General features: G+C 43.9%; 1 protein-coding gene and 2 non-coding genes across 4 annotated transcripts in view; all 3 read right to left on the reverse strand.

The window, feature by feature from the left end:
- Nucleotides 1-26,891, reverse strand: part of LOC147328584 (E3 ubiquitin-protein ligase DTX4-like) — a 42,418-nt gene that overhangs the window by 6,147 nt on the left and 9,380 nt on the right. For both annotated transcript variants that reach the window (XM_086297068.1, XM_086297070.1), the window contains exons 3-4: nt 10,732-10,946; nt 9,772-10,643 (exon numbers count right to left, since the gene is read on the reverse strand). In XM_086297068.1, the coding sequence (XP_086153194.1) occupies nt 9,772-10,643; nt 10,732-10,946 (1,087 nt within the window). The remainder of the gene's footprint in view (nt 1-9,771; nt 10,644-10,731; nt 10,947-26,891) is intronic.
- On the reverse strand, nt 1,196-1,283 carry trnay-gua (transfer RNA tyrosine (anticodon GUA)). The gene is given in 2 exon segments: nt 1,196-1,231; nt 1,247-1,283. It is a non-coding gene; the product is annotated as a tRNA-Tyr (tRNA).
- Nucleotides 20,010-20,097, reverse strand: trnay-gua (transfer RNA tyrosine (anticodon GUA)). The gene is given in 2 exon segments: nt 20,010-20,045; nt 20,061-20,097. It is a non-coding gene; the product is annotated as a tRNA-Tyr (tRNA).

The raw sequence follows: 26,891 nt of genomic DNA on the forward strand, positions 1-26,891 counted from the left end.
CTCAACAAGCTTGTTTTAACATTCAATCACCAGATTTAAAACGACCACAGCCCATTTTGAAATCTGTAACTCTCATATCTACTCTGTAATAGGCAAACATGTACTATCCCGGGTCTGTTTATGTTTTGCACTTTTACAGATTATGTAACATAACATCCTGGTTTAAATCTGACAAGTTTGGTAAGTTAACAGGTTGTTTATTTCAACTGTTAAACGGTTTAGTTTGAACTCACCTTACCCACCTCTGTTCCAGGAGCAAAAGGAGGAAAAGTACTTTCACTTCCTGTATTTATAGCTTCCTGGTTAATCAGGAAGGGGTCACAAGGTCACAAGAAGAGACCGAGTGTTATTTGATAAAGCTGATTTCAGAGTGTTTATAGAGAAATGGATTTGTTGTAATATGTATCGACTACAAACTGCAGAGTTTGATTGCTTGGAAAGAGTAGCCGTACAGGTTTGAGTATAGAAATGTTTGCCTTACATACCTAATGGATTAGTCCAGGGCTGAGTGGACTATTTAAGCAGATGAAAGCAGGTGTTTGGGGGGATGACCAGGTCAGTGTAGCTGTGTGCAGTTTGACCTGATTTAACTTCAGTTATGTTTATTCGAACTGAGTTTGCTATGGAGTTGAGTTTCTTATTTATTTTTTTGTAAATATTGTTTGGTCATAAAATGGTGAATAAATGGACAGCTTCTGTCTCCTGCCATTCTTCAGCTGCTTAGGTCACGTTCTACCACACTGACTTCTTTCACTCTTCTGATGACATAAAAGACGAGTAAAATAAAGAATAACGTCATTTTTTATGTTGCTTTCATTAGTTGCGTTTCATTTTAAGCCATCCATCATCCGTCTTTCTTCTGTTTTTCCAGCTTGATGACCACACAGCTGATAGACTGGGCTTAACGATGCGTTCCTTAAGTTTTTGGCGGAGCAACTCAGACAGTTGGAGCAGATGCTCCACGATGGCAGCACTGAACAGTAAGCTTTATTCTGTACTCTCACTGTTGTGTATTTTTGACTCTCTAAATAACACTTTTCCTTGAACGTGCTTCTGACATCCGAGTTTCTGAGGTATCTGGAACGCAGAATAACAAACCGGTAGTGACTTCCATGTTTTACACACACTGAGCAAACACTCAAAATCCAGTGTTGTGTCCCAGCTCTGTCCTCTACAGGAGAGAAAACAGAGCACCTCCTTCGAGCCGGATTCGAACCAGCGACCTAAGGATCACTGTGATCAGCCTCTACAGTCCTCCGCTCTACCAACTGAGCTATCGAAGGGGCTGGCTCGGCTCCCCCTGCCACGACACAAATGCAAACAGGGTACGTGCGACAGGCCTGAGAGACGGCAGCGATGATCTGCTGTTTCCTGTTGCTGGTTAAGCTTTAACAGGCCACTAAGCAGCTTTCACCTACCTCACTCAGCGACGCATGACCACGCACGAGCGAGTGACTCACTGCTATCTGTGTGCATCAGGAAGTGTGTGAGAGGTGTTTGTTCACGCTTATAAGCAGATAAACAGAAGGTGTGAGGAGAAGAAGAGTAAACATACGCACTCGAATACCAAGAACCTCCAAACACGAATAACACAACACTGAACACACTTTCTGCCTTCAGCTCTCACACACGATGACCGAAGCTGCTTGTGTGCAGTCGTGTTATTTCTCCTACCACAAACACGTGGATCCGCTTCGCCTAGCGGGACATACAGTTTCTGTGTTTTTAAACAGACAGAGAGGAGCAGATTTATTAGACACACGCTTTGATTTTTCAGTGTTTCCACACAACAAATTTTAATTCCTACAAACCACATTTAGTTTGAAATAGAAGCACGGGAATAAAAATGGATGAATGAAAACCCGACTGTGACGATTCTGTTCTAATCTGTTGTTGATTAAAGTATTACAGAGTCACCGTTTTTTAAAATGATACCAATATTCACTCAAACAGCTCAAGTTTTAATTTTTTTCTACTGATTTTGATACAAAGAAATTTTGTTTTGTAAGAAGTACCAGATGAGATTTATCGTTTTCCCCGCATATGAATAATTTGGTGCCCAAAGGAAAATCCCCGAGACTTTGATTTGGTTTTTAAAAAGCTTTAGGACAGGTTTAACTTTCTCAAGCTTAAAACAGACGGCTGTTGTTTTTTAAGGCAGGATAACGCACTGACACAAACAGACTCTTTGCCTTAACGATAAACGGATCAATCCTGCTTAGCGTGCAGTCAGCCCTCCACTCACTTCATGTATTAACTTATTTAAGGCGGTATGAGGCACGTAGTGCACCCACATCCCTGTACACATCATTACAGCCCGAGGCAGCAGCCGTCAGCTCTGACAGCCCATAAACTTTTGGACAATGTGCCAACAAAGAAAATCAACACAGAAGATTTTAAATTAAACAATCAAGATGTGTTCAAAGTCCAAACTTGAGCTTTAACTCAAAGAGTTTAACAAAAGTCTTGCATTTACTGTGTAAGAATTACAGCCATTTTTACACGCAGGATCATATTTTCACAGGCTGGATTTATCCAGTGCAGAGTGTGGTGGTGTTCAGCGTGCAAAAATGTGTCACACCTGCTGATTATGAGGCTGAGATGAGTAAAATATCACCGGTGAACTTCCCAGTGTCTCATAAGAACGTGGACAGCATAATCAATGGTGATGCAATGAGCTGGATCAGACATCCGATCCATTTTATTCAGTTACGTTATTTCAATATACAAGAAGAATCAGTGTCGAGTTATACTGGTACTGATAAATCCTCGCAATGCCCATCCCTCATCCTCCTCCAGCAGAATCCATCAGTGCATTTTGAGGACCAACAACTGAATCACATCAGTTCACATGAAAGGTCTATTTTAACAATAATCCAACTGCTGTGTGTAGCAGGACGACTATCACGTCGTAATCTCGTCATATTTCCATCTGCGTTAACGAGCTCAGCGTGTCAAATGAGCGCTCTGCTGTCGTGTGCACTCAAAGTCGTTTAAGCTCTTAAAGATTTATTTATGACAACACGCGAGTAGCAGCGCGCTCGCTGATGACAGAGGGGAAACACCGACACCATGTTGGATCTGCACCGGATCAAGTCGGCGAGTGACAACGACGGCAGGAATCTCACACACACACACGCGGGCGCTAATCGCTGGTTGCTTCTCACGGGATCTATTAATATTTAATAAGCTGCTGTGTTAGCAGGAGGATAAGCCTCGTGGACTTCAACTTAACACACTTTCCAGCTGCCCCACTGATGTGCTGACTGCCTTTATTCCACACTGCATCTCCTGAAGGAAAAATCTCAGCTTTATCTTGAAGGGTCACACTTCTTCCTTAAAGGGAATTTCACTGAACTGTAATTCAAAGGAAAATCTCTCTTCTTTCTGCAGACACCTCTGTACTTAGGAGGGTACTCAGAGAGCTGTGTGTCCTGGAAAACTCTCTAAAATGCTGCGTGTTGAAGAGCTCATCACATCTCAGTGTTGGTATCAGCCCAACAACAGTTCCATCATAATTATGAATAAAAACAGAACTAATATTATCTTCATCTCCATCTAAGTCCACTCTCCTGGGAGAGGAGGAAGTAATCGGGCAGACGCAGGAAGCCCGTGAGCGCCGATGGAAATACGAGCAGCAAAGAAAGAGACTTTTCAAAAAGAAAAAACCGAGTGTGCGCCTGGGGGGGGGGAAAGGGGATGAATGAGACGAGTCTCTTGACCCCCCACGACCTCAAACCGCCCTCCTCCCCTCTGCCTGCTTCCCACCAGATCACACCCTCCCTCGGCTTTGTTTCACCTCCATCCCTCCATCCCTCCGCCGCTGCTCCTCCCGCTCCCCTCGGGCCCAGATGGTCATCAGCTGGACTGATTTAGACAGCAGACAATAACACACTCACTTACAGACACACACACCCGAGCAGGCTTCCTCTGCTTTAAAAAAAATTGATGTGACAGAAAGTGCTGGACGGGTTGTGCGACATTTTAAATGCATGCTGGGAGAAGGAAGGGCATGTGCTGAATGAATAATGGCAGGCTCGATCAGAGGTTCAGAAATATTCATGATGAAGTTATGTGAATGTTCTAAAGAGGCTGTCGGAGCTGCCCCGAGTTTAACTCTGTAATTGGTGTAAATGTATAACGCAGACATGTTTGGTCTGGCTGTCTCGGCTCACTCGTCACTCCTCGAGGTTCAACTTTCTCCTGCAGCTGAAAGATTGATTAAGGCAAATGTGAGCAGACTTTTGTTCCTGGTACCATGTTTCAATATTAATTTAAGAGAAAAAAAATCTAATTAGAAAAGAAAAAATTGCCAATTTACAAGAAGAAAATTGTAAATTTAATACAAGACATTTGTAAATGTGTGAGAAAAAATGCTGGAAAAATAAGGGATAAAAGAAAAACAATAATAAGGAAAAAAACAAATTTATTAGCAAGAAATCGCAAATTTATGAGAAAACCTATGAGAAATATAGTAAACTAATAAGAAAAGAAATCTTTGTCCAGGAACAATATTACTTCACTTTTCTAGTTTTAGAAAGAAACGGATACATTGTAATTCATATAAAATAACATAACCGAGTGTTTCTGATTGGTGATGAATAATTTATGGTTAATCTGACCGCAGTTTAATGGACACGGTGAAACACGACACCGATGACTGGAGCCTGGTCACCGTCACATCACCGTGAGGTCACAAACCTCACTCAGGGCGCGGCGTGTGCACAGTCACACCATCCTGTTCTCTCCATGTTGCTCCGTCGTTATTTTTCCCCACTTCATGTCTGTTTTTGTTTTGTGTTTATCTTGGAATTTGTTCATCTTTAGGACTTTTTTTAATCGATAATTTGCTTTTTTTTATGGTTGGGTTTGTTGTTATTTTCAACCCCCCCCCCAAACCTGCAGATAATGACCAAATAAAAACCTCTATCATTTGTGTGAGTGTGTGAAAAGCACCAGATGAGACTGAGCTCAGCCTGTCTGTGCTTACAGCTCCCCCTACAGGCCGCTCAAGCTAAAAACTGCAACCTGTTGGTGAACTAAACAGGTGTCGCCCCTTTGTCCCCGTCCTTGTCTCACCCCCGACTTTGGCTTCATTTTTCCTCAGTATGCTGAGTCTGTGCAGCCCCCCCCAACTCAATCACTCCCTTTGTCCTGTTTTCCCACAATCCCCCTCTGGAGAGAGAGATAAGACATTCTGCACTGCAGCTCCTGTTAGGTCCGTCAATATTTACTTTTACTGTGTGTGTGTTAAATGCCTTCACAGCCGGGCAGCGGAGCGCCTGTGTGTGTGTGTGTGTTTGGTTGGCCTGATTTCTTGCAGCACTGTGTGATCAATCTTTTGACAGTTTGCTGACTCGTTTCTTTGTCATGGACTCCCCTCCTTGTCTCAGTCGCTGTCTGAGACAGAGGCTGTCCACACACACACACACACACACACACACACACACACACACACACACACACACACACACACACACACACACACACACACACACCCTTGATCACTGTCATTTGGGGGGTTATAAGCAAACACTGTCTGCCTCTCCTCCACCTAGAATGACTGAATATGAAGCTTCAGCTTCTTCAGCAGCTATACCGGGGGTTATTCCACCATCTCCACCCAGTGTGAAAAAAGTAAAGTCAGGCTTAAAATAGCTCAAAAAGCAGAGCAAAAGCAGCTCCTTGCAATGAAGAGAAAGGTATTCATATATGAGGAAAGGGAATAGAGCTGAGATGAGAGAGAGGGGGAAGGAGGAGAAGAAGTGAAACCCAGCAGAGGCTCGGTATTGTGCTGCTAATGCAGTCCAGGCTTGGATAATCCAACAAAGGTTACTGTGGAGACCAACAATGAGGGTCCAAGGGGCCCCCGACCACCGAGACGGGACAGGCAAGGAGGGAGGAGACGGATGGGGGGAGGAGAAGAAATCAAAATCTACATCTCAAACTGTCTGAGCCTGATTTCAGTTTTAAAGTCTGTAAGATTCCTGTTTGTTGATCTGAAAACGCACCACTTCCTGTGCAGGGGAAGGCTTTTTCCTGAGAAAGGAGTGACACAACTACTGGTTTCAAGCTTTAGTCACTGCTGAGTGAGACCATGGAAAGTTGTGGTTTAGTTTTTCTCTGCTGCAGTACTGAAGACTGATTGTAACTGTAAACTGACTGAAATCAGTCTACGTGGGTGAAAGAGCAACACATTTCCCAAAAATGCTGCTTCTGCAACTACTGGAGGTGGACTCAGTCAGCCCTCTGCATGTCCTTTTGACTCAAACATGATCGTGATTTATTAAATATCCGCCACATTTGAGCATTTTATTTATTTAATGAGTAGTATGCTCAACAGTCGCCCCCTGCAGGGTGAAATAGTGCAAGTGTAAGTCGCTCCCATGTCGGCATCACTTTTCACATCCTGAAGCTACAGGTAGCCGATACTGCTGACGCTGCCTTAACTCACCATAATCGGCTAATTGGCTTTTACTTGTGCCATAAAACCAATCAGATAGTTCTGTAGGCGGGATAAACCTTCTGGGATTGGTTATAACATCAGGTTTTTTCTTTCGTTTCTTTTTCTGTAATCTTAAATGATGGTTTGGTAATTAAGTTTAACACAAGGTTACGAGATTTAAAACAGACTTATTTACCATGTTCTTTTTTCAGGCCCAACAGCTGAACATAAGTGAATATGTAAAGCAAAGGTGAATCAAGTACAGTCGGTAAAGCATCAGAAGATCAAAATGAAATCATGAAAACCAAAAGGAAACTGAGCCGTGGCAGTCTGAAGTTCAGGAGAATGAAAAAGGAGGAATTTGTCTGAAGTTAACGGTCAGCACTTGCTGGCTTTTCTTGTAGTTAGTCAATGCATGAGAAAATATCACCGTGACGTCTTTGAGCTTTAAATGCGTCTTCATTGGCTCTCTTGCTTAAAATGACTGACCTTCAGCTGTGTGAACACTCAGTTTTCTCTCTCAGAGAAAAAAGAGCCTCAGAATGAATCCAGCAGCAGTTTGAGCGTCAGTGTAAACAAGGCTTTCTGGATTGTCTTTGCTGCGTTTGATTCGTTTCCTCTGTGCTCAGACCTTTTCGGCGACCATGAAGCTGTTACGTATTTATTTATTTATTTGTTTTTGGCCGCTGACCCACGGCCTCCACGCTCCCTCGTCCGTCCTCTCCTCTGCTCTCCAGATGCCGCCTCACAGATGGACGACATGCACAACGCTCGGCTGAATTTTATTTATTTGACTCGGACACACAGTTTACAGGAATGCAAGTAAACAGTTCCAAGGTCAGGTTAACCTTTTGGATCTCCAGTCTGGTCTTGATTTTACTTTTTATCAGCATTTATCTGTTTATATTTATCCGCCATTACTATTAACAGGTTTAAATCTCAAATTTCAAGGACCCCAGAATTCATTTGGTGAGGCTGGTTGGTTTATTTGTATTTTATTTTACTGTTGGGTCTAAAACTCTAATTATACTTCTTTATTACATTTTCTGAAACCGTGATCTTGCATGCACCATCAGCGCAACATTTATTGGATATTCAAATAAGATAAACGAGTATTCTACACGACTATTTCTAGTGTGGAAATATAGATTTTACTCATGTTTTACCACAGACCCCAAAGCGTTAGCCAAGTCTCGTTATGAAGGGTGTTTTGAAAACTGCATATGAAACCGCACACACATTCCAGACTCCAAAAGGGCATCCATACAGGATGTGACCAGCAGCAGAGACCATGGAAAGTCAACAACATGCAGCAACGACAGGCGTAATAACCAGTTAGTGACATGTAGTGGGCGGGTCCTGCATTAAACATTTCTCTATTTGAAGGTGAGCCATGAAAATGCCAACCAATGACAGCAGATGATTCTGTTAACTGACATATGACACTATAGTAAATCAAGTATAGGGTTACCTAGGTTACCTGGAATCACCGCCAGCAACAAAGCGATATGTGATGAGGAAATTGCCTCCTGTGTAAACGCTACTCGATAAGGACCATCATTTACGAAATGATCTTTGTGTTTAATTCAGTATGACCTGATACTAACACCTGAGGCCAGAAAACATCAGGAAAGTGTCTACTGAGGTCACAAAGGGAGGAAGATGAGGCCCGGTTTCCCACAGACTTCTACAGGACTGAAGTCTTTCTGTGACCGCAGGGATCGCCCCCTGGTGGCCTTTCAAAGGAATGCAGAGTTAAGGCACCTCTGTCACTTTACAGATCTGGAAGCTACATCAATCTTCGACATTGTATATGTTTTTACTAGAATCCAAACTAAATAGTATCTGTAGCTTTAACCCCATCAAAAATATGATTTTCAGACTTCTAAGAAAGCCACCAGGCACGTCCCAGACAGCAAATCTCATTCTTTTTCACCGCTGCCTGTTTATAAGTCAGCCACTGCTAGGAGGGAAAAATAGTTAGGCCGTTTTGAGCAAACAAATCTAAGATACTGAAACTAAACTATTAACAGAGAGACAGCTCTGAATCCCACCTCTGAAAAGAGCCACTCAGAGTCTCACACGACTCATTACAAACAGAGTGTGTGTGTGTGTAAATATTTAGCAGCTCTTACTCAGGCGTGCATATCTGTAACAACGTTAGTGCATGTTTGAACATGCAAGAGTGCAAACTGTCAACGAGAGCACTTCATTGTGCAAGTCTGTACATATTTGACTGCATTAAGACTGCGCAATGTGGGAAATTCATGAGTATGAGATACAGACAGACTTTGTTTAAAATGTAAACACATACTGATCCTGTGTAACTACATGCAGTTAACATCGAATAAAAGAGATGCTGAGCTAGTCTGCTGAGACGAACAGACCAGCTGTAGCCCAAATTTGACTTGAGAAACAGCAGGAAAGAGCAGTTTTAGGGAGCTAAGCTATGCTTACTGCTGCTAATTTTAGTGGTTCAGCTTGAAAAGCTGCAGTTCCTCCCCACAGACTGTTAAAAAGTCCAACTTTATAGCACAAATAAACATGTTCACAGCAGGTTTCTCTCTTTAAGTAGGACTGCACAGCGTTTTTATCCCTTTTCCTCTATCCACACATGTTCAGAAAACATCCTGCACATTTTTAAAGCCTCTTTTTTTTGTTTGAGATTATTTCCTATAGCTGGTTTTCATGTAACTGTCTACTTGAGCTACAGCCAAAGGGGAAAACTGCAGTTCACCACAAGGCCAAAAGCAATACAGATTTTTGTTGAATGATGAAAACTATTATAAATAAGAGGAAATGCTGCTACAATTAAGGCTGCAAAACTTCTGAAACTGGCTGAAGGTGATTGTTGGCCATTTTAAAAATACAGACCTACCAGAAAAAGTATTTTCAGACAACAAAGCCATCCTAATAACACTTAACAGCAGGTTTAAAGGTCACTTGGACAGAAATAAGGGTGCATGAGAGTCAGAAGATTATAATATAACGCCAAATCAGCCTTCTGTTGTGTATTCAAATGAAATAAAGACGACCTTCACATGCTAAATGCCTCTCAGCTCTATGAATGTGGTGCACACAAACAAACTCTTTGTCCCTGTTTTAGTTTGCTGCAGTCTGCCCACCTGCTCCAAAACACATGTTGGTGTCTTTGGATAGTTTCTTCCTTCATCAGCTGTACGATGGGTGATTTTAACTCTTCACCTGGATACTAGAGCCATGATTTGATGTTCCACCCTCTTGTACAATTTTGGTCACTTCTGGCTCCACACAAACAAAATGCTAAAGTTCAAAACAAACCGTCTGCGTGTGTTTCGTTCACTCACCCTGAAGCTATGAGCGCTCTGGACTGAGCCATGGCAATCCTCTGCAACGCCGGTCTGCTCAGGCCGGCTAAGCTTGATCGCTGTGGTAAAGGCGCGTGGCACACTGTCGCTGCGGATGATGCTGACCGCTGCGGCTTCATCACCACCGGTGATGGAGTTGGCACAGGAGAAGGAGGCGTGGTTACGCTGCTGGCAGGGGTGATCAGAGTGGCGGTTGGCACCGAGTCGCTGGCTGAAGATGAGGAATGCTTGGGTGGAACGGACGGAGGGTTCGGGTTGGATGTGGGGGGCTGAGGTGGCGGGAGCGACGGCGGAGGCGGCCTGCTGGAAGACACGGAGATCCTCATGGAGGAGGTGCCAGCGGTGAGGGCGGCGAGAGACTGAGCGAAGAGCTGGGCGTTCACCCTCTGGGAGGCGGTGTTCTTGGAGATGGCGAGGCCGTGCGGCAGCGTCTGATAGTAGCTGGAGTTGGCGTTCTGCTGCTGTCCCCGTCCCAGGGTGGCTGATTTCGATGGACTTAGTGATTTAGAGGGGGGTGGCGCTGAGTTCTTGGGTCGCTGCATGGTTAAAGATCGTCTTCCCAGAGTCTGTATTCCTCCTCCTGTATTGGCCTTCACACTGAGGACCAGCATGCACTGCTGGCAAGAACAAGGCTGGCCTAATGCTGTGGCTGGCAATCCTCCATTAGGGTAGACAGAGCTTCCGACCCCCATGCTGGCTCCTGACACCCCAACGCCCAGCAAGGCCCCAGTCAGGCCTCCGCTCGCGCCTACACCTCCTCCTTTAGGTACAGGGAGCGGACCAGACACTATGGGGTAAGCCATGTCAGCACGCCGCTGGATCCTCCGACACCTCTGGCTCTGTCTGTTCACCTGCAGGAAGACAGAAAAATGAATTTTCAGAAATAAAGAAATAAAGATCGCATCCTGCAAGAAAGGTTCAGGGTGCACATGAACAAACCTGCGTCATGTTCTGAAAATCAATGAGGTAGCAGAAGCCGAGCGGCGTCAGGTCGAGGCAGGGCTGCTGACGACTGTGGGCGCTCTCGATGGCGATGGCCACCTCCATGTCATACGGCGTCCATGTGCCTGCGTCGTTTTCCCACTCCCACTGCCAACCTTGACCCGGGCCCGAGGCTGGATCATAAAAACTCCTCCGTACCGGACGGATGGTTCCTAAAAGACACAAACAAAACTCTGGGTCAATTTCAGCCTCTTTGTCCTGAGGACAGCTAAGTAAAGATGCCACGCAGAGATGCAGAGTTTAAATGTCCACATAAGAACCTCTGTTCGATCCAGGAGATGCAAATCCCTTTGGATCAGGAGGGTCAAATCTGTGCTACCTGCTGTGATGATCACTTGTGAGTAAAGAAGCAACCAAAAGCAAAACAAAGCTAGAGGAATTATGAGATCACAGATCTCAGGCCTCCTAGGCGAGGCATGTCCGAGTGAGGGCAGACCAGGACAGACACTGGATTAATAATGTCTCTCAGCTGGAGCAGGAAAACCTTGGTGACCCACCAGAAGAACTGGAGTATGGTGGTCTGGGTGAGGGAGGCAAAGGTTAAAATATCAATACTACAGTCTAAATATCAGGTGTGTGGCTACATGTTGGTGACCTTTTCCTGGATTCTGGCTCCACTGACAGGTGAGTCATGACTGGTAATGGGCGTGGGTGGCATGTTGAACCTGACCTCGTCAATTAACATCACATTTAGGAGGTCAATTGAAATGAATGAGAACATGTATGCAAGCTCGTAAATGTAAAAAGACAGAAAACAAAAACGTGTCTGTGGGTGAGAAAGGCTCGGATACGTGAGAGAAAAATAAATGGATGAGGTTACTAAGTTCATATGAAATATTAGATTTTTATAAATGTCTTTGCAAAAATTAAAAAAACCAAAACCCTCAAAGCCAACAGAGCCGGTCACTTGTCTTAGATTTACTTTGCTTCACTTCTGGCCGTGCTGCTCCTGTGCGGGTGTTTCATGGTGGGCGACTAATAGGGGCGGAGTTTCTAACACAAGTAACACAAACACAATTATATGATTTAGTCAATCTCAACAACCACTGGCAATAAATAATCACGCTTTAACATATTTCATATTTGCCTGAGTTAGAAATCTGAAGGTATTTACATCGTAGAAAATCTTAATTTTAATGAACTGCCCTAACTTTTCAACCTCACACGAACTAACGGTCAGCACAGATGGTTGTAAAACACTTAGGAGACTCTGCACATCTCGGAGGAGTAACTGTTGTTGTAAACAGAACAGCACAGCAGACCCAAAACCCAACAAAGAAAGTCATGAAAACTCCAATAAAGATATGAAAAAAAGTGAAAAGAGAAAGCAGAGAGATTTGCCTCGAGTCTGATCACATGAGCTGAACTAAATCTGTGGGGAGGATTGATTTAGATGTATCCCGATTCCACCCCGAGAGATATGATCTTGTGGCCTGATCGGCCACCCCTAAGTGAATAATAATCTAATTTCCCATTAATAGGCAGCATGCCTGCAGAAAGAGCAGAGACGCTGAGAGGAACTGAAAAGGGCAACAACTGATGGCTCCATGATGCAGCCTCTCGAGCTGCATGCATGATTTTCATTAAAATACTTCGATGAGTTTCCACCACAACAGCTCCACAAAGGGGACGGGAGAGTCCTCTTCTGACAATCACATGCTCGTATTGCTGCGTTTTCACTTTCAGTCTAACACAGCGCTGACAGTCTGCTAAACAGTCAAAAGATTTTTTTAAATACCACAAGAAATACTCAGAACAGTGTTTCTCTGTCTCCCCGTGGGGCCGAGGGATGGCAGGAGGCTCCCTAAGCCAACCAACCAGAAACTACCACCGTCTCCAGGGGAACGGGCTATTCAGTCAAAGCCAGGGCAAGAGCAGGAGGGCATATGTGTGAGAGGCTGTTATAAAGAGGTTATACTGGCAGAGTGGCATAAGCACACAAACCTAAAAAAACACCAAAGGAGGTGAAGAAACAGAGACAGGGAGAATGATCGAACTGAGATATCAAACTCTGCTTTGTGCCTGGAGATGTGCAGGAGTTCACAAGAACATCGTCAGTGTGTGGGAGAGAGGAGAAACGGTGCTTCCCCTCCTCCTCCTCCTCCTTCACACTCTGTTGAATGGACAGCACAGCAGGGAGCACTTGACCTGCTGATTACCATGAGAAACGTAATTTCTCTCTTTCGAACTGCAGAGAGAACAAGTTCATTCAGCCTGAGACAAACGGCAGACTGAGGCCGACCCTCGCCGCTGTCTGTCTGTCCTTCGTGATGTTCGCCCACCGTGACAGCAAAATGTGAAATCTGGCCAGACATTTCCTAAATTTAGAGGCAGAGAGATCCAAAAAGGTCTTAATGTGAGGTATGACCCCGACCAAGATGAGAGCGAGAATTTAAAGTTCAGTCACGACTTGTTGGTGTTTTCTGGTGAGAAGAACCTGCAAAACGCTCAAGCAGCCGTTCATTTGTGGTTAGAGCTGCGTCAAACCCAGAAAACACCAAAAACACATATAATACGAACCCTTTAGCAAGTACAGACATAGCTACCGCCATTAGATCCCCCGCCGCTAATGCACTCAAAGTAAACACAGGACAGATCAGGGCTGTTCTGAACAGATTGGCTCGTTGTCACTGATGCTCAAACCAGATCGCTGATTCAAATCTGATCTCTGATCAAAATACTGGATTAGTGCATACCTACACAGAACACCACACTCTGTACACGAAAGCAGGAGGAGGAGGCATTGTGGGAAAAGGATTCGCTGTACTGCATCTGTGTACTTTGTGTGTAGTTACAGCTTAATCTGTGCTGGACTCCCACTCAGCAGGCCAAGGTCTTATCACAGAGAAGACGAGCTGCCCTTTGTTTCTGAACACAGTATCAACATCTGAAAGGTTTCCGAGTGCATACCGATCTTTTCCTGCATATCACACGGCCTTGACAGCTCATTTCCAGATAACTGCGAAAGTCACATGAGCCCTTTTTTGCACTGCGGCCCTAATGTTTCCTGACGTCCGAGTCTCGTCCGATCTGGGAGCATCTTCATATCCAATGTTGTTCATAGAAAACATAATCTTAATTACGCATTTACAGCGATTATTACTTAAAAAGGTTTAAAAGAAGAACTGTGTACCAACAGCTAACAGTAAACTAGCAACAGCCAAGTTAAAACCTACAGCACATGTTACAGTCTCGGGACACATTGTTATGAATTTTCTTTTAATAAGGTTCCAAATACAGACAGCATCAAATCATTTGTGTAGCTACTTCTTACGGTCAAAACATTGTGCATATTTGTTCCTGAGTGAATCGGTTTGGCTGAGATTAAAGTTTTAGTTTTTACACAGCTGAATAAACGTCAAGCAGACAGCTGATTATCAGAAGTGTGAGATGCTCGAGAATATACTCCGGTGTCCCGTTATATTTTAGATAGCAAGGAGTTTAGATAGTACGGAGCCCCGCAGGGGACATGGGAGAAAAAAAAAATTACGACAGACTTTTGCGAGATCTCGCAAAAACTTTTGCGAGATCTCGCAAAACAAACTCGGGATCTCGCAAAAGTTTTAGCCGCATTCTTCGGAGGCCGCCAGCTCGAAGCCGACCGGGAGGTCGAGGCACGATGTGCCGGGAAAGCGGTGTTCCTCCCGGCTGTAGTAGGTCTCGACCTCCCGTTAGCTTCGAGCTAGTGGGTGTCAGATCTCTGAAAACGTCGGAGCACTTTTGCAAATATGTGATGTCTTGTAAACCGAGCAGGTATCTGACGTTTACACAGCTACATTCATGCCTCAAAATATCTTAAAAGTGTATTTTGTGACCCAGAAAGAGTAATATTACAACTAAGTAGCTGCCGCCATTGTTGGAATTCAACTTTTGAGAGATCTCGCAAAAGTTTTGCAAGATCCTGAGTTTGTTTTGCGAGATCTCGCAAAAGTCCGTCTTAATTTTTTTTCTCCCATGTCCCCTGCGGGGCTCCGTAAGATAGCACGGAGAAGAAGCTTCTTGGATGAGAGGTGAAACTTCTTCAAGCAACTTAAAGAAGTCCAGACGCTTTTCTTTGCAAGCTCCTTTGACTACGATGACCTGGATGACTGAGAACCTTCACAGACACAAGGAGTTTATAAAACTTCATCGAAACTAGGGCTGAACGATATATCGCATTTGCGATAATATCGCGACATGATCAAGTGCAATTTTCTAACCGCAAAGGCTGCGATTATACTCTGGACATGTCCAAATTCATGGGCTGCATCCTCCTGAGGCCGCATTTGTAGACCGATTACGTCACAGCGACGCGCCGAAGGCTGTCCAAATTACTACCATATCCCAGAATTCATAGCGCGGCCCAGCCAAACTCCAGTTTCCAGCAATGGCGGCCGCTACTAAGTTTTAAAATTACTCATACTAATCTTTCTGGGTCACAAAATAAACTTTTAACATATTTTCAGGCGAGAAAGTAGCTGTGTAAACATCAAATATCTGCTCGGTTTATCAAGATATCCCATATTTGCAAAAGTGCTTCGACGTTTTCAGAGGCGTCTGCTACCCACCAGCTCGACAGCTAGCCGGGAGCTCGAGGATTACTGATGCGGCCGAGAACGGCACAACTCCCGGCACATCATTTTCAGATCACCGCGGAGTTTCGCTGCTCGGGTTAAACGTAATATATAAGTCACTTAGACAACCTAAAAATGTTATTGTTGGGCTTTTTTCAGTGTTTTGTTTGTTCGTGAGTAAATCGGTTTGGCTGAGATTAAAGTTATTAGATTAGATAAAATAAAACTTTATTAATCCCCCGGGTGGGTTCCTCCTTGGTTTTCACACAGCTGACTAAACGTCAAACAGAAAACTTATTAAACAGAAGTATGAGACAGTCGAGAATTTACACCAGTGTCTGGTTATATTTTAGATAGCAAGAAGCAGACGGCCGAGTTTATTAAACTCCACCGAGACAGCGGTGACGCTAATCAGAACTAGACCGTCCAATTTCACGCCTTTAAATTTTAAAGGCGTGTTTGTGTGTGTGTTTATACAATTGCTATTATGTTTGCACTTTATGTGTAATGTTACTGACTGCAGAGATCAGTAAGATGTGTGTATTTTTTATTTATTAGTTTTATTTATTTAATATTATTTTTTAATTGAATGACTGTCTAGTAGTTCACAGATGTCGAAAAACTGAGTGTGGTAAAGCCACTGATTTTGTTTATGTATATTTCTGCAATCTGCACATTGTACTGACTTTCATTTTAATGTTTACACCAGGGTTCCTTGTCAGCACTTTATGCTCAGATGTTTGTAAGCTAAAAATAAACTATTGTGTATGTTCAAATATACTGTTGTGATTGAAGAAGTTAAATAAAAATGTCAGTCATCAATTCATGCATCACCTCATGTCATCATAACAGAGGTCTGTCTTCCAGGAAAGAACAGTTTAAAATTAATGTAATATAGTATTGGCCATACTATATGATGTATTGCTTGTCTTTGTTTAATAATACAGAAGACAAAGACCTTAAAAAATAATCGCATATCGCAATCGCAATATTGGGGCAAAAAATCGCAATTAGATTATTTTCCATAATCGTTCAGCCCTAATCGAAACAATCTGCAAATTTCATTAAAATTTAATAAACTCTCATCTTGTCTTTATTTTTAGTTAGCACTTACCTTAAACACTTAAAGCTGTAAGCTAATTATAGTTATATAAGAGCAGATGCTGCTGGTGCAATAAGCTGTATGTTTTACGTCCAATGGATGCATGATCTGATTAGTCGACTAATCGCAAAAATAATCGGTGACTAGTCGACTATCAAAATAATCGTTTGTGGCAGCCCTAGCTACAACTGTGGTTTTCCTCCACCAGTGTGTGAATGTGAGAGTGAATGAATAGTGCAATTTTAAAGTGCTCTGAGTGTCTAGAAAAGCGCTAAATAAATGCAATCCATTATTACTGTTATTGTTACTGGGAAGCTGGCACGTTAAAGACCAGTTGTTCAATCCAACTGATGCGAACATCCACCTGGTAAGTCAAGGTTGCCTTGGATGCGCAAAAACAGTTAATAGCTTTGTAAATATTCACTAAGCTTGAGAACATCTGAACTTTCCAGGACTTATTTTACTTCGACAGCTGCATGACAACTAAAAACAAACCAGTTCCATAACTCATCAACATCCAGTCGGTGGCCAGCGAACCACTAAGGTTAGACTTTAGTCGCATTACAAAAGATGGATGTAGCTTCCAGATCGGAAAAATTAAGCACTTTATATTTAATGGCCAGCAGGAAACCATAATGTTTTTCAGTGGAAAAAAGGCCCTCAGCTCTGAGCTCAGTTAGCACTTTCCAGTCTTTTTTTGTTTTTAATTAAGTTAATTTTGGCCTTTTTACGAGTCACAAAGGAGGACAACGCTTGTTAACCGGAAGTCGTTAGCCAATGAGCTGTTCTTCAGCCTCTCAGTCAGATCCACTCCACACTTCCAGTTTCAAAACACCACGATGGCGACAGTGAAAACGCTCAGCTGGAACCTTATGGACTTGTTTACAGGCTGTCACATACACAAATAACAGTAAGCTAGTATCTGTGGAAACATCAGCCTGGCCAGTCTCTTAATCAGGGCGTAACATATAAAATAATTGTGCAGTACATGACTAAACTGACTGGATATCAGCCATGACATGACTGATCCAGAAGAACCAGTCCAACCCAGTTCTTCTGGCAAAGCCTTTCCAAAACTCTGACATAATCGAGGCAGGTTGCCAGCTATGGCTTCAAGTTAGGTTGCATAAATGTGAAGCTAATCAGCTCCATTCATAGAGGTTGTGTTTAGCATATTTTACATGAGAAAATTAGAATATTGGATATTCAATAAAGAAAGGTAACGTGAGTGGAGAGAATGGGGATTGTTGTAAGGCCAGAATTTTAGAGCTGGCACAACATTTTATATCTGCAACTTCATAAACAAAACACACAGACTGTCTCCTCCCTACAGAGCCTGTACAGAGGAGTCAGTGCTATCAGCAGCTCCTGCAAACTGAGCACTTATAATGCAGTAAATTTAACCAAACAGCTGGACAGGTGGACTGACATCTGACCCGGACAACACCTGACGTGCTGTCTCAGCGAGCTTTGTCTCCTGTTTCAGCAAATACAGACAGCAGAGAAGTACAAGGCAGACGTGGACCTCCGGCTAAAAATGTAAATCTACATCAGCTGACGAGGAATCTGCTCGGAAGGCGCTATAGCCACTGGCCATTCCTGTTACGTTACCCCTCTGAGGTCTGGGAGGTCACTGGCGATGACCTGTGAATGACCTGCAGGCACCGTCTCATGCTACCAGTAGTGCCAAGCACACTTACAAACCAGAAAACTAGAGAAAAGTGTAGTCGGGAGAAAGGAGAGAGCAATTATCTGTGGCCTTCACCTGCACATCATTCCGTTTGTGGAGGAAACAGTAATCAAAGAGACCCAAACATCTAGACAGGGATTCAAACCAACAATGTGCAGGTTACTAGTCAGCTGCTTAAAACCTCCAGCAGTCATCTTGCCCACGTTAACCCCAATAACACAGCAGGCTGGAAAATCCCCCCGTGGGATGCATGTGAGGGAGGAATTCTCCCTGTTTCTCAAATATGAATTTCAGGCCCTCCCTTCATACTGGTTTTCTCAGTCAGTCAGGAGAAACTGGGCGTGGGTGTTTGTGTACTCGTGTGTTTACTGTAGGTATGCTGGGTGTCCTCCATAAAAGGGTCTGATTAAAGCAGTTACAGCTGTAGGAACGAGCATGTGTGTGTCTGTCCGTGTGTCGTATGGGGAAAGCTTCATAGCCGCAGTCCCTCTCCTCGCTCTTATAGTACCACACCTCTCCCAAATCATCCATCTGTCAGAGTCGGATCAGCACGCGGCGCTCGGCTGCTTTCGCTTGTCGCTCACGTTTGAAATCAAGCGAAGCGTGTTTTGGGTGTAGCCGATTCCTGGATTTCTGCTTCGAAGAAAAAGAAAACTGCAACATAATGAGTTGTTAAATGGAGCCAAGAGAATGCATGTGTGTGTGTGTGTGTGTGTGTGTGTGTGCGCGTGTGTGTGTGTGTGTGTGTGCGTGCGTGCGTGTGTTTGTGTGTGTGCGTGTGTGTGTGTGTGTGTGCGTGCGTGCGTGTGTTTGTGTGTGTGCGTGTGTGTGTGTGTGTGCGTGCGTGTGTTTGTGTGTGCGCGCGTGCGTGCGTGCGTGCGTGTGTGTGTGTGCGTGCGTGTGTGTGTGTGTGTGTGGTGCAGACCCAACAGCAAAAGTAAATAAGGAAAACGTGTGAATATTACAGAGCTCAGGGAGCACAAAGAGGCCTGAAGCAGGTGGAGAAAGAAACTGGCCATCTGGTCTTTATTGTTCTCCCTCTCTGTCTTTACCACTGACCCCTCCCTGCATTCAAACACGCACACGCACACACACACACACACACACACACACACACACACACACACACACACACACACATCATTGCAGACTGACCAGCAGGCACACACATGTTAGGGTCGGGTCATGCTTTATGCCGCTCTCACTTCTCGTCCATGCGAGAAAGTCTGGGATGAGCCGACACTTCCTCTTCACACTTCTCGTATCAGCCACACTTTAATAATCTGCTTAGAAAGCTTGACCCTGTGTCACAGACTCCACGAGTCACTCTTTACCTACATGATTATTACAGCGTACGTGATTTTTCTTTGGTCCCAAATTCCTCTGTGCAGGAAAACTCTGAACGCGTACATTTCCTTAGTGATCTGTATTTATTGTGTTTCCAGAAAACATCCAAGTGATCCTAAATTCTACTTTTTACGGGGTTTTGAGCAGTAAAGTAGATTTTTATGTGTATTCAGGACTAAGGATTATAAATAGAAACCTTTTTTGCATTTATTTTTGCTCTTAAGCTCTCAGTTTGTCTTGTATTACAAATCAAGCGCACCACATCACATTACAGCTCTGTGATTTTTGCCCCTGTAAACTCATTCACGATTTAGTGGAGCCTGAGCGAAGACGAGATCTGTGTAAAATAAGTCAAACTCACCGAGTTTCTGTAGGTGAAGCTGTGGAAGGATTTTAACTGTTTTTGGTTCTTTGTTTACAAACTGTTTGGAAGTCGTTCTGCTACCTTCAGAACAATCAGTTCATCGAACACGAGCACCCAAAATGATTACCTTTTGGCAGTGTATGTGAAAATAAAACAGCTTCCTTCGAGCCGGATTTGAACCAGCGAGCTAAGGATCTCTGCTGTTTCCACCTACAGTCCTCCGCTCTACCAACTGAGCTATCGAAGGAGACAAACTGCCTGTCCACACATTTAAACCCGTCTTCTGATGTAAATGACTGTTACAGTCAAAACACTCACTAGCATCTTAAAATGTTTCTTAGTTTCATTTACTGCATAATAAAAGTGCACATTTCAAGAAGATGAATAATTGGGTTAAATAATAAATATGACAGCATTAATTAAAACCCCGTGACTGTGACCCGCTGCCATAAACATAAACTACAACTGTAAACAACACTGACTCTTCTTCTGTCACCAGTTACCATCCTTAGACTCGGGGTTTGTCTTTCAGCCCAAATGCTTCAGCGCTGTGTGTGAAAAACCAACATCATTGAAGCCGAACTCAAACCAGCAACCTAAAGATCTCTGCTGTTTGCAGCTACAAGGCTTTCACGCTACCAACTGAGCCTGAAGCCGAACCAGTCAGCTGGAGGAAGTCGTGACATTTCAAACACCTTGCGAGTCACAGAAAACCCTGGAGACACAGGCGTCCTTCCTTATCAGCTTTATAAATGACAGAAAGCTGACAGGCCCTGGGTCACTGACAGAATTTAAATACATCACACTGGGTCACTGAAACCACAGCGGGCATTTTTCACTGCTGTCTATACAGCAACAGTTTACCAGTAATTAAAATCCTTAGATGCTGCTGTGACTTGAAATCATGAAAACCCAAAGGCAGTCGGGTTGGGTCATTGGTGAAACAAGTAGTGTGAAATATATGTATGTTTTCTGTTCTGTAGGCTTTGATTATATTGTAAATTTACACTTCCAATGATTATTTTGTGATTTTCTTCACTGAACTCAAACAGACTGAGAGGAGTGAGGTTTGCTGCTTCAAAAGGCATCATTTCAAGTGTTTTTGGACAAAATATTTAAAATATCCACATCTGCAAACCAGATGTTCAGATTTAGTTTGAAACAGACTCTTGAAAGTAACAAATAACTTTCTAAACTGGATTTTTTTTTATCGTTTACAATAAATACAGCCAGTTTAAGCAGCTAAGATTGGACAAACACACGTGGCTCGTTCGTACACTGTGGATTACGGTCGGCCGCCAAGTGCCCCTTGAATGAGCCCATCCCCCAGGCCTGGCTGCACGGTATCCCCGGTTCAGCTGAGCTTTCCTCACTCCATCATAGGAGTTCTTTGAATCATACATTGGCTGAATTGGGAGACCAGCATGCCTCCCAGATGAGGTATTTCAGGAATGTCCAACTAGGACATGACCACAGGGCGGACCGAGGACACGCTGGAGAGATCGCACCTCTCGACTGGCTTGTGAACACCTCGGTGTCCTTCCAGAGGAGCCGGAGAGGAGGAAAGAGGCATGCGCTTGACTGGCTTGACCCAGGTAAGTGTGAGAAAATAAAGTGAGACATGAGATGTTTTTTTAACATCCTTTGGAGTATCTGTCATAGATAAAGGAAACAGTGTGATAACCACATACAGAAACATTAACTAAAAGTTTTCCCATATAAAATCTAAACCTTATTTTAGTCCGTAAAACAGCTCAGTCACTCGAGGGTTGAAATAATGCAGTACGTTACATGTGGGAAGGTTTTATTCTGTGTTCAAATGTACATATTTCTAATTCTATGAAAGCCAGATAAACCAGAATGGATGAAATCACATTCGCTGGCAGCGGTGTAAAGACTATGTGCTCGTTATTCTTAGTTCTTAAAGTCTGGCACATTTTGCTTGGACTAAATCTAAATAAGGACTCCTCAGCAGAGCTTAGCAAGCATCTAGCATACAGCGCGATGCACATCCAGTATCATCCTGGGCTCCCCCTGCTCCCCCAGACCCTCTTAAATCAGATGTGCACCGAAACATTGTGACATCATCCTTTTTAACTTTCCTCCACCCGTTAAAAGGACGACGAAGATTTCTTCCCCATCTTTCAAATGTGACGTGTCCCAGTTTGAACCCAACCTGAACCCGGCCAGAAGCAAATGAGCCGAAACTACTGCAATTTTAACAACTTCTCGAAAAATATTCCTCGACCTCGTAGCTCCACTTCTCCATTCATCATCCTCAAATGGCCCCCCGAGCGCCCTCGAGCGGGGCTCAGGGCTGGCGAGTCTGATGAACACCTCCGGAGTCTTTATGAAGACAGGGATGGAAAAATTCAAATTGACACACTTGGAAAGGTTGCACCGAGACCGGATTGTGGCACATTCTCACAGCAATAAAACCGAAACGAGACACAAAGAGGAAGCGGTTGAGAGGATAAGACAAACCTGCTTCATGCGCTTTATTTCGTCTCGACTTTTGTCATCACTTTCACACTTTCTGTTCTTGTTTCTTGTTTTGTTCATTACTTCGTCCTGATTTCTCACCCTCCTGCTGTCTGATGCCGTCTCTTCCTCTGCTGTCACTTTTTCTTCTTTCATCCTTCTTTGCTTTCTCTTTTTCCAGCCAAACTGCAAACTTGCGCCAGCTTTTGTAATCTTAACACTGAGATTAGGGCGACTACCTAGGCTGAATAAATAAAACGAGCTCCTGAACATTAAAGTAGACCCCATTATGTTCATTCCCTGCTTCTTATTTTTATTCTTGGACTCGCTTGAGTTTGCATTATTCACACTTCATAATAATCCTTTATGTCGCACTGAGATTTGGTTCTCACTGAACTGGACCCCTGTTTTCTTTCCGTCTACATGCGCCAAACAAAATCTTCAGCCTCTCGTCATGGTCAGACGGATACCTCTGTCTGCTGGGTGTAGTTCAGTAGAAAGAAAACAGTTCCTACATGCAACGAGATTCACGGTTTCTGGACAGCGACGTTGTTTTTTCGGGGGGGAAATTCACAGCACTACAGGACAGAGGAGAATTCAAATTTAGGGGTGAACTCACACTTTAAGGCTAAAAAACTCCCCGAGAAGCAGCAGGGACATAAATATTTACTGATGCCTTCACATGCTTTCCTATATGTGTGTGCACAGGCGGTGAGTGATGCCCCCCCGGAGGCCTCCCAGTAACAGTAACTCGACACGCAGAGTTTCACAACAACAACTGAGAGAGAAAAGCTGAGCTCTGACCCTTCCAGCTTCTTCATCTCACTTTCCCTGGACTTCCTTCTGCACAGAAAACAAGCTGACACTCTGCAGGACACTAACTCGGCTTTCTTCGGTCTGCTTCTCGAGGATTAGTGAGCTTTAAACGCGGCGGTGTTGCACAACTGGAACAGCAGTTTCAAGTCAGACATTTTTATGCAACAGCCTTTGCAAACATATGCTAATGCACTGACGGGACGGGGTAAACAAAAATGGTTTTAACACTGACTCAGGGCACTCCTGTCACATTGCTGTGTTTGTGTTTTACTTTGAAGGTTACGTTTCTCACGTGTCACATGTGTTTTCACTTTCTGCTTTTGTTTCCTTCCCTCCTTTGTGATTGTCTGTCCACCCTCATCAGTTTCACCTGTGTTTGATTTCCTGCGGTTTTAAGAGATAATAAAAAGTCTGCCTGTTTCTCCTGAATAGCATCAGTAAGAAATCGGGATTCCTGGAAGCTGCTTGATTTCTGCTATTATCTTATTGGCTGCAAGCAATTAAAAAATGATGCCGATGTCCTGTTGCCTGACACAGTCGGAATTTTTTCAGCTCTTTAGCTCTTTTTCACGTTTACTGAGCAGAGCATTTAAAATTCACACAGGTTCATAAAGTGCTTTTTGTCTGCAGCAGCGGTCTTGTTTTCAGCCTGATTTATGTGTTTAACTACGGAGCCCTGTGAGGGACTTCTGCGAGATCTCACAAAGGTTTTGAGAGATCTCGCAAAATAGGCCGCATCCTTCACAGGGTGCATCTGAAGGCCGATGACTTCACAGCCAGGCGACGAAGGCTGTCTCAATTTGAAGGCTGCTTCAAATGCATCCTTCATTTCCCCGAATTTGATGGATGGGCCGGGTGTATCCTTTGTGGCCCAACCTATCCAAGAATTCATAGCGCGGCCCAGCCAATTCCAGTTTCCAACATTGGCTGCAGCTAGTTAGTTTTAATATTACTCTTTCTGGGTTACAGAAAGTGTAAACTTCAAATATCTGCTCGGTTTATCAAGACATCACATATTTGCAAAAGTCTTCAGAGACGTCTGTTACCCACCTGCTCGAAGATGACCGGGAGGTCAAGGCCCACTAGAGCCAGAGGGAACACCGCACTCTGGGCACATCGTTCCTCGACCACCTGGTCAGCATTGAGCTGGCGGCCTCGGAAGGATTCGGCCTATTTTGCAAGATCTCGCAAAAGTTCATCTTTAATTTTTTTTCTCCAATGTCCCTTGCGGGGCTCCGTATTTAACCTCTTCACACTTCTTTCACTTGATAGTTTTATCTTCCTTTGTAAATTTAGCCACTCTGCAGTCCTGTCAGTGGGCTGTTTGTGATACGCGTATGACGCCGGCTCATATCTAGATTCTGGGTAGATTTATTGATTTGATAACCTTTGTATTTGGAACTTTCTTCATCTGTGGGCCTGAATGGAAACTCCAACTGTTATCTCTTTAGATAACAGTACATTTACAGCGATAATGTTCATTCTCTTAAAGATATTTACTATCATACCAAAGAGAGACGACACGTCCAGGCATGTGATTTAAAGAAGTCACTTTTTCATCTCCTGACAATATCATGATTTTTCGGCGCTCTCCATCGTTTCTTATTCCACTAATATTCCTCATCACTGTTTAACTTTCAGCTGAGCTCTCCACTCTTTTTTTTCCACACCCACCCACTTTGTCCTCTTCTCTCTCTCCCTCTCTTCGTGTCTTTGTCTCACCTTGAAAGAGTCCCGTCCCTCGAGTGTTGGGTTCAGATTCAATTTTCAGCTTCAGAGAGTGTGAGAGAGAAAAGCATACAAAGAGGGCAAGAGGTCGAGAAGAGAGACAGATCAGGTGAACCAGAGGAAGCAGAACATAAAGCGGAGAGTTTGAGACAAAGGAAGAGACCCAGTTTCCATTTGGGAATAAGGTAAAAAGTGAATATGAAGAGGCGGTGCTAACTCTTCGCCCGATCCTTGGTGTTGGTTTTGAATTTTTAAGAAAATCTGAGATGGTTAAGAAGCTTTTACCTTAGAAAGGTGATACCAAAATACTGTGTTCAGAGCTTGTTCCACTACCTTTACAAGGCTTAAAAATGTCAAACGAGACATTTAGTCTTTGGTAATCCTTCTGCTGCAGATTTTCAGAAACACTGAAGCGTAGTAGCCTGAACATTAGAAGCAGAGCAGTGTGACACGTCTGCAGACTGTGGGCTTGATAGATAAAACCCAAACATATCAAACAACAAGACCCTTTAAACAAACATCTCGTCTCTTGCATGGAGGTTTCACCAGTGCGTGCAAACCCATTGTTTATTTCCTGCCAACTGGTTTGTTGTGCGTGCAGACAGAGTCAGTGTTGATGTTTGCTGCCACTCCCTCTCCCCCCTTCCTCCACTCTTTGTTGTCACCACCAATCTACCCCCAACCCTCCGTCTCTGGGGAATCCACCCCCGACCCGCCTTCTACTGTGACCCTAACGCCCCGGGGCTTTGTGGGGGTCTGGGAATGTGCCTCCTTCAGCAGGACCAGCTGGAGCGAGAGCAGCAACAAGCTGCAGGGGCAACAAAAAAACACAAGATGCCCTCGAAGTCTGAAAAAAACAGAAGCCGCACAAAGAAAGCGATGATGAGCCGCTCTTTTAAAGCCCAGTAAAATAAGGACATTTACGTCACTCTGTTGAAAACATCTCATAAAAACGTGTTTACTTTATTTCAACAACCACACCCTCATCTCGGTTATGCAGTCAGAGCAGCTCAAATGTGCTGGGTACAAAGATTTTCTGCTAAGTCAGGCCTCTCCTAAACCACATGAACACTAATTAGTGACTAATTTTTAAAAAATGTTTACACACAAGCGTAAAAGACGATTGGCCAACCAATTTACTGGATGGCAATCACTTTGTCCATATTGTGAAACTAGCCCTGGCCATCTTCATCTTGTTTCTTTCTCCTAACAGCAGGGTCACCAGGTCGTCCAGCATCATCCAGCTGCCTCTCCACTCAGCCTCTCGTCCCACAGTCTTGTTCTGCTTCACATGCTACTGTAGTGCACATATGCTGCAGCTATGTTCAGCCTGTTGGTCACTGCTCACACATGCTGTGACATCAACACAATTTATATAAGTGTGCAAACCAACGTGTGCGACAAGTGAAAAGAACACTAGAGGATGAAGGTGGTGAGCATAAACTGTTACAGTTTCCAGCTGCAGTCCAAGTTTGTGAAGCCAGAATCTGCCCAAAGAATGAGAGACTCTCTGGAGAGGCAGCTGGCTGTAGCGGCTCTGCATTTATTTCTCTCAAAATATTTGCATGGGTTTGTCTCCTCGCAAACTCAAAAGAAGAGAAGTCCAAAATCTTCACTGTTTTCATACCAGAGCTGCTGCTGATTGACTGTAAATCTTCATGAAAAGCAGGACAGAAGTATGAAGGCAAATAGAGGATTTTTGGTTCAAATATAAATATAGGGCAGGGATAGCTCAGCAGGTAGGGTGGTTGCCCCATGATCGGAAGGTTGGGGGTTCGACTTCACTGAACGGCTACCCTGAGACACCCCTGAGCAAGGTACCGTCCCTACACACTGCTCCCCGGGTGCTGCATTGGTGGCTTGCCACTGCTTCACTGGGTGAATGGGTTAAATGCAGAGGAGTAATTTCCCTACGGGGACTAACAACAATATACATATCATTATTATTATTTAACATGTAAAAAAAATCCCTTCTGTACCAATTTCACATAAAAAGAACTTCAAGCAGGACAGGAA

The sequence above is a fragment of the Aulonocara sp. 'chitande type north' Nkhata Bay genome, linkage group LG6 (assembly GCF_057382095.1).
Source record: "Aulonocara sp. 'chitande type north' Nkhata Bay isolate Kocher_YH1m ecotype deep benthic linkage group LG6, A_spYH_male_GT1.1, whole genome shotgun sequence".
Lineage (NCBI taxonomy): Eukaryota > Metazoa > Chordata > Actinopteri > Cichliformes > Cichlidae > Aulonocara > Aulonocara sp. 'chitande type north' Nkhata Bay.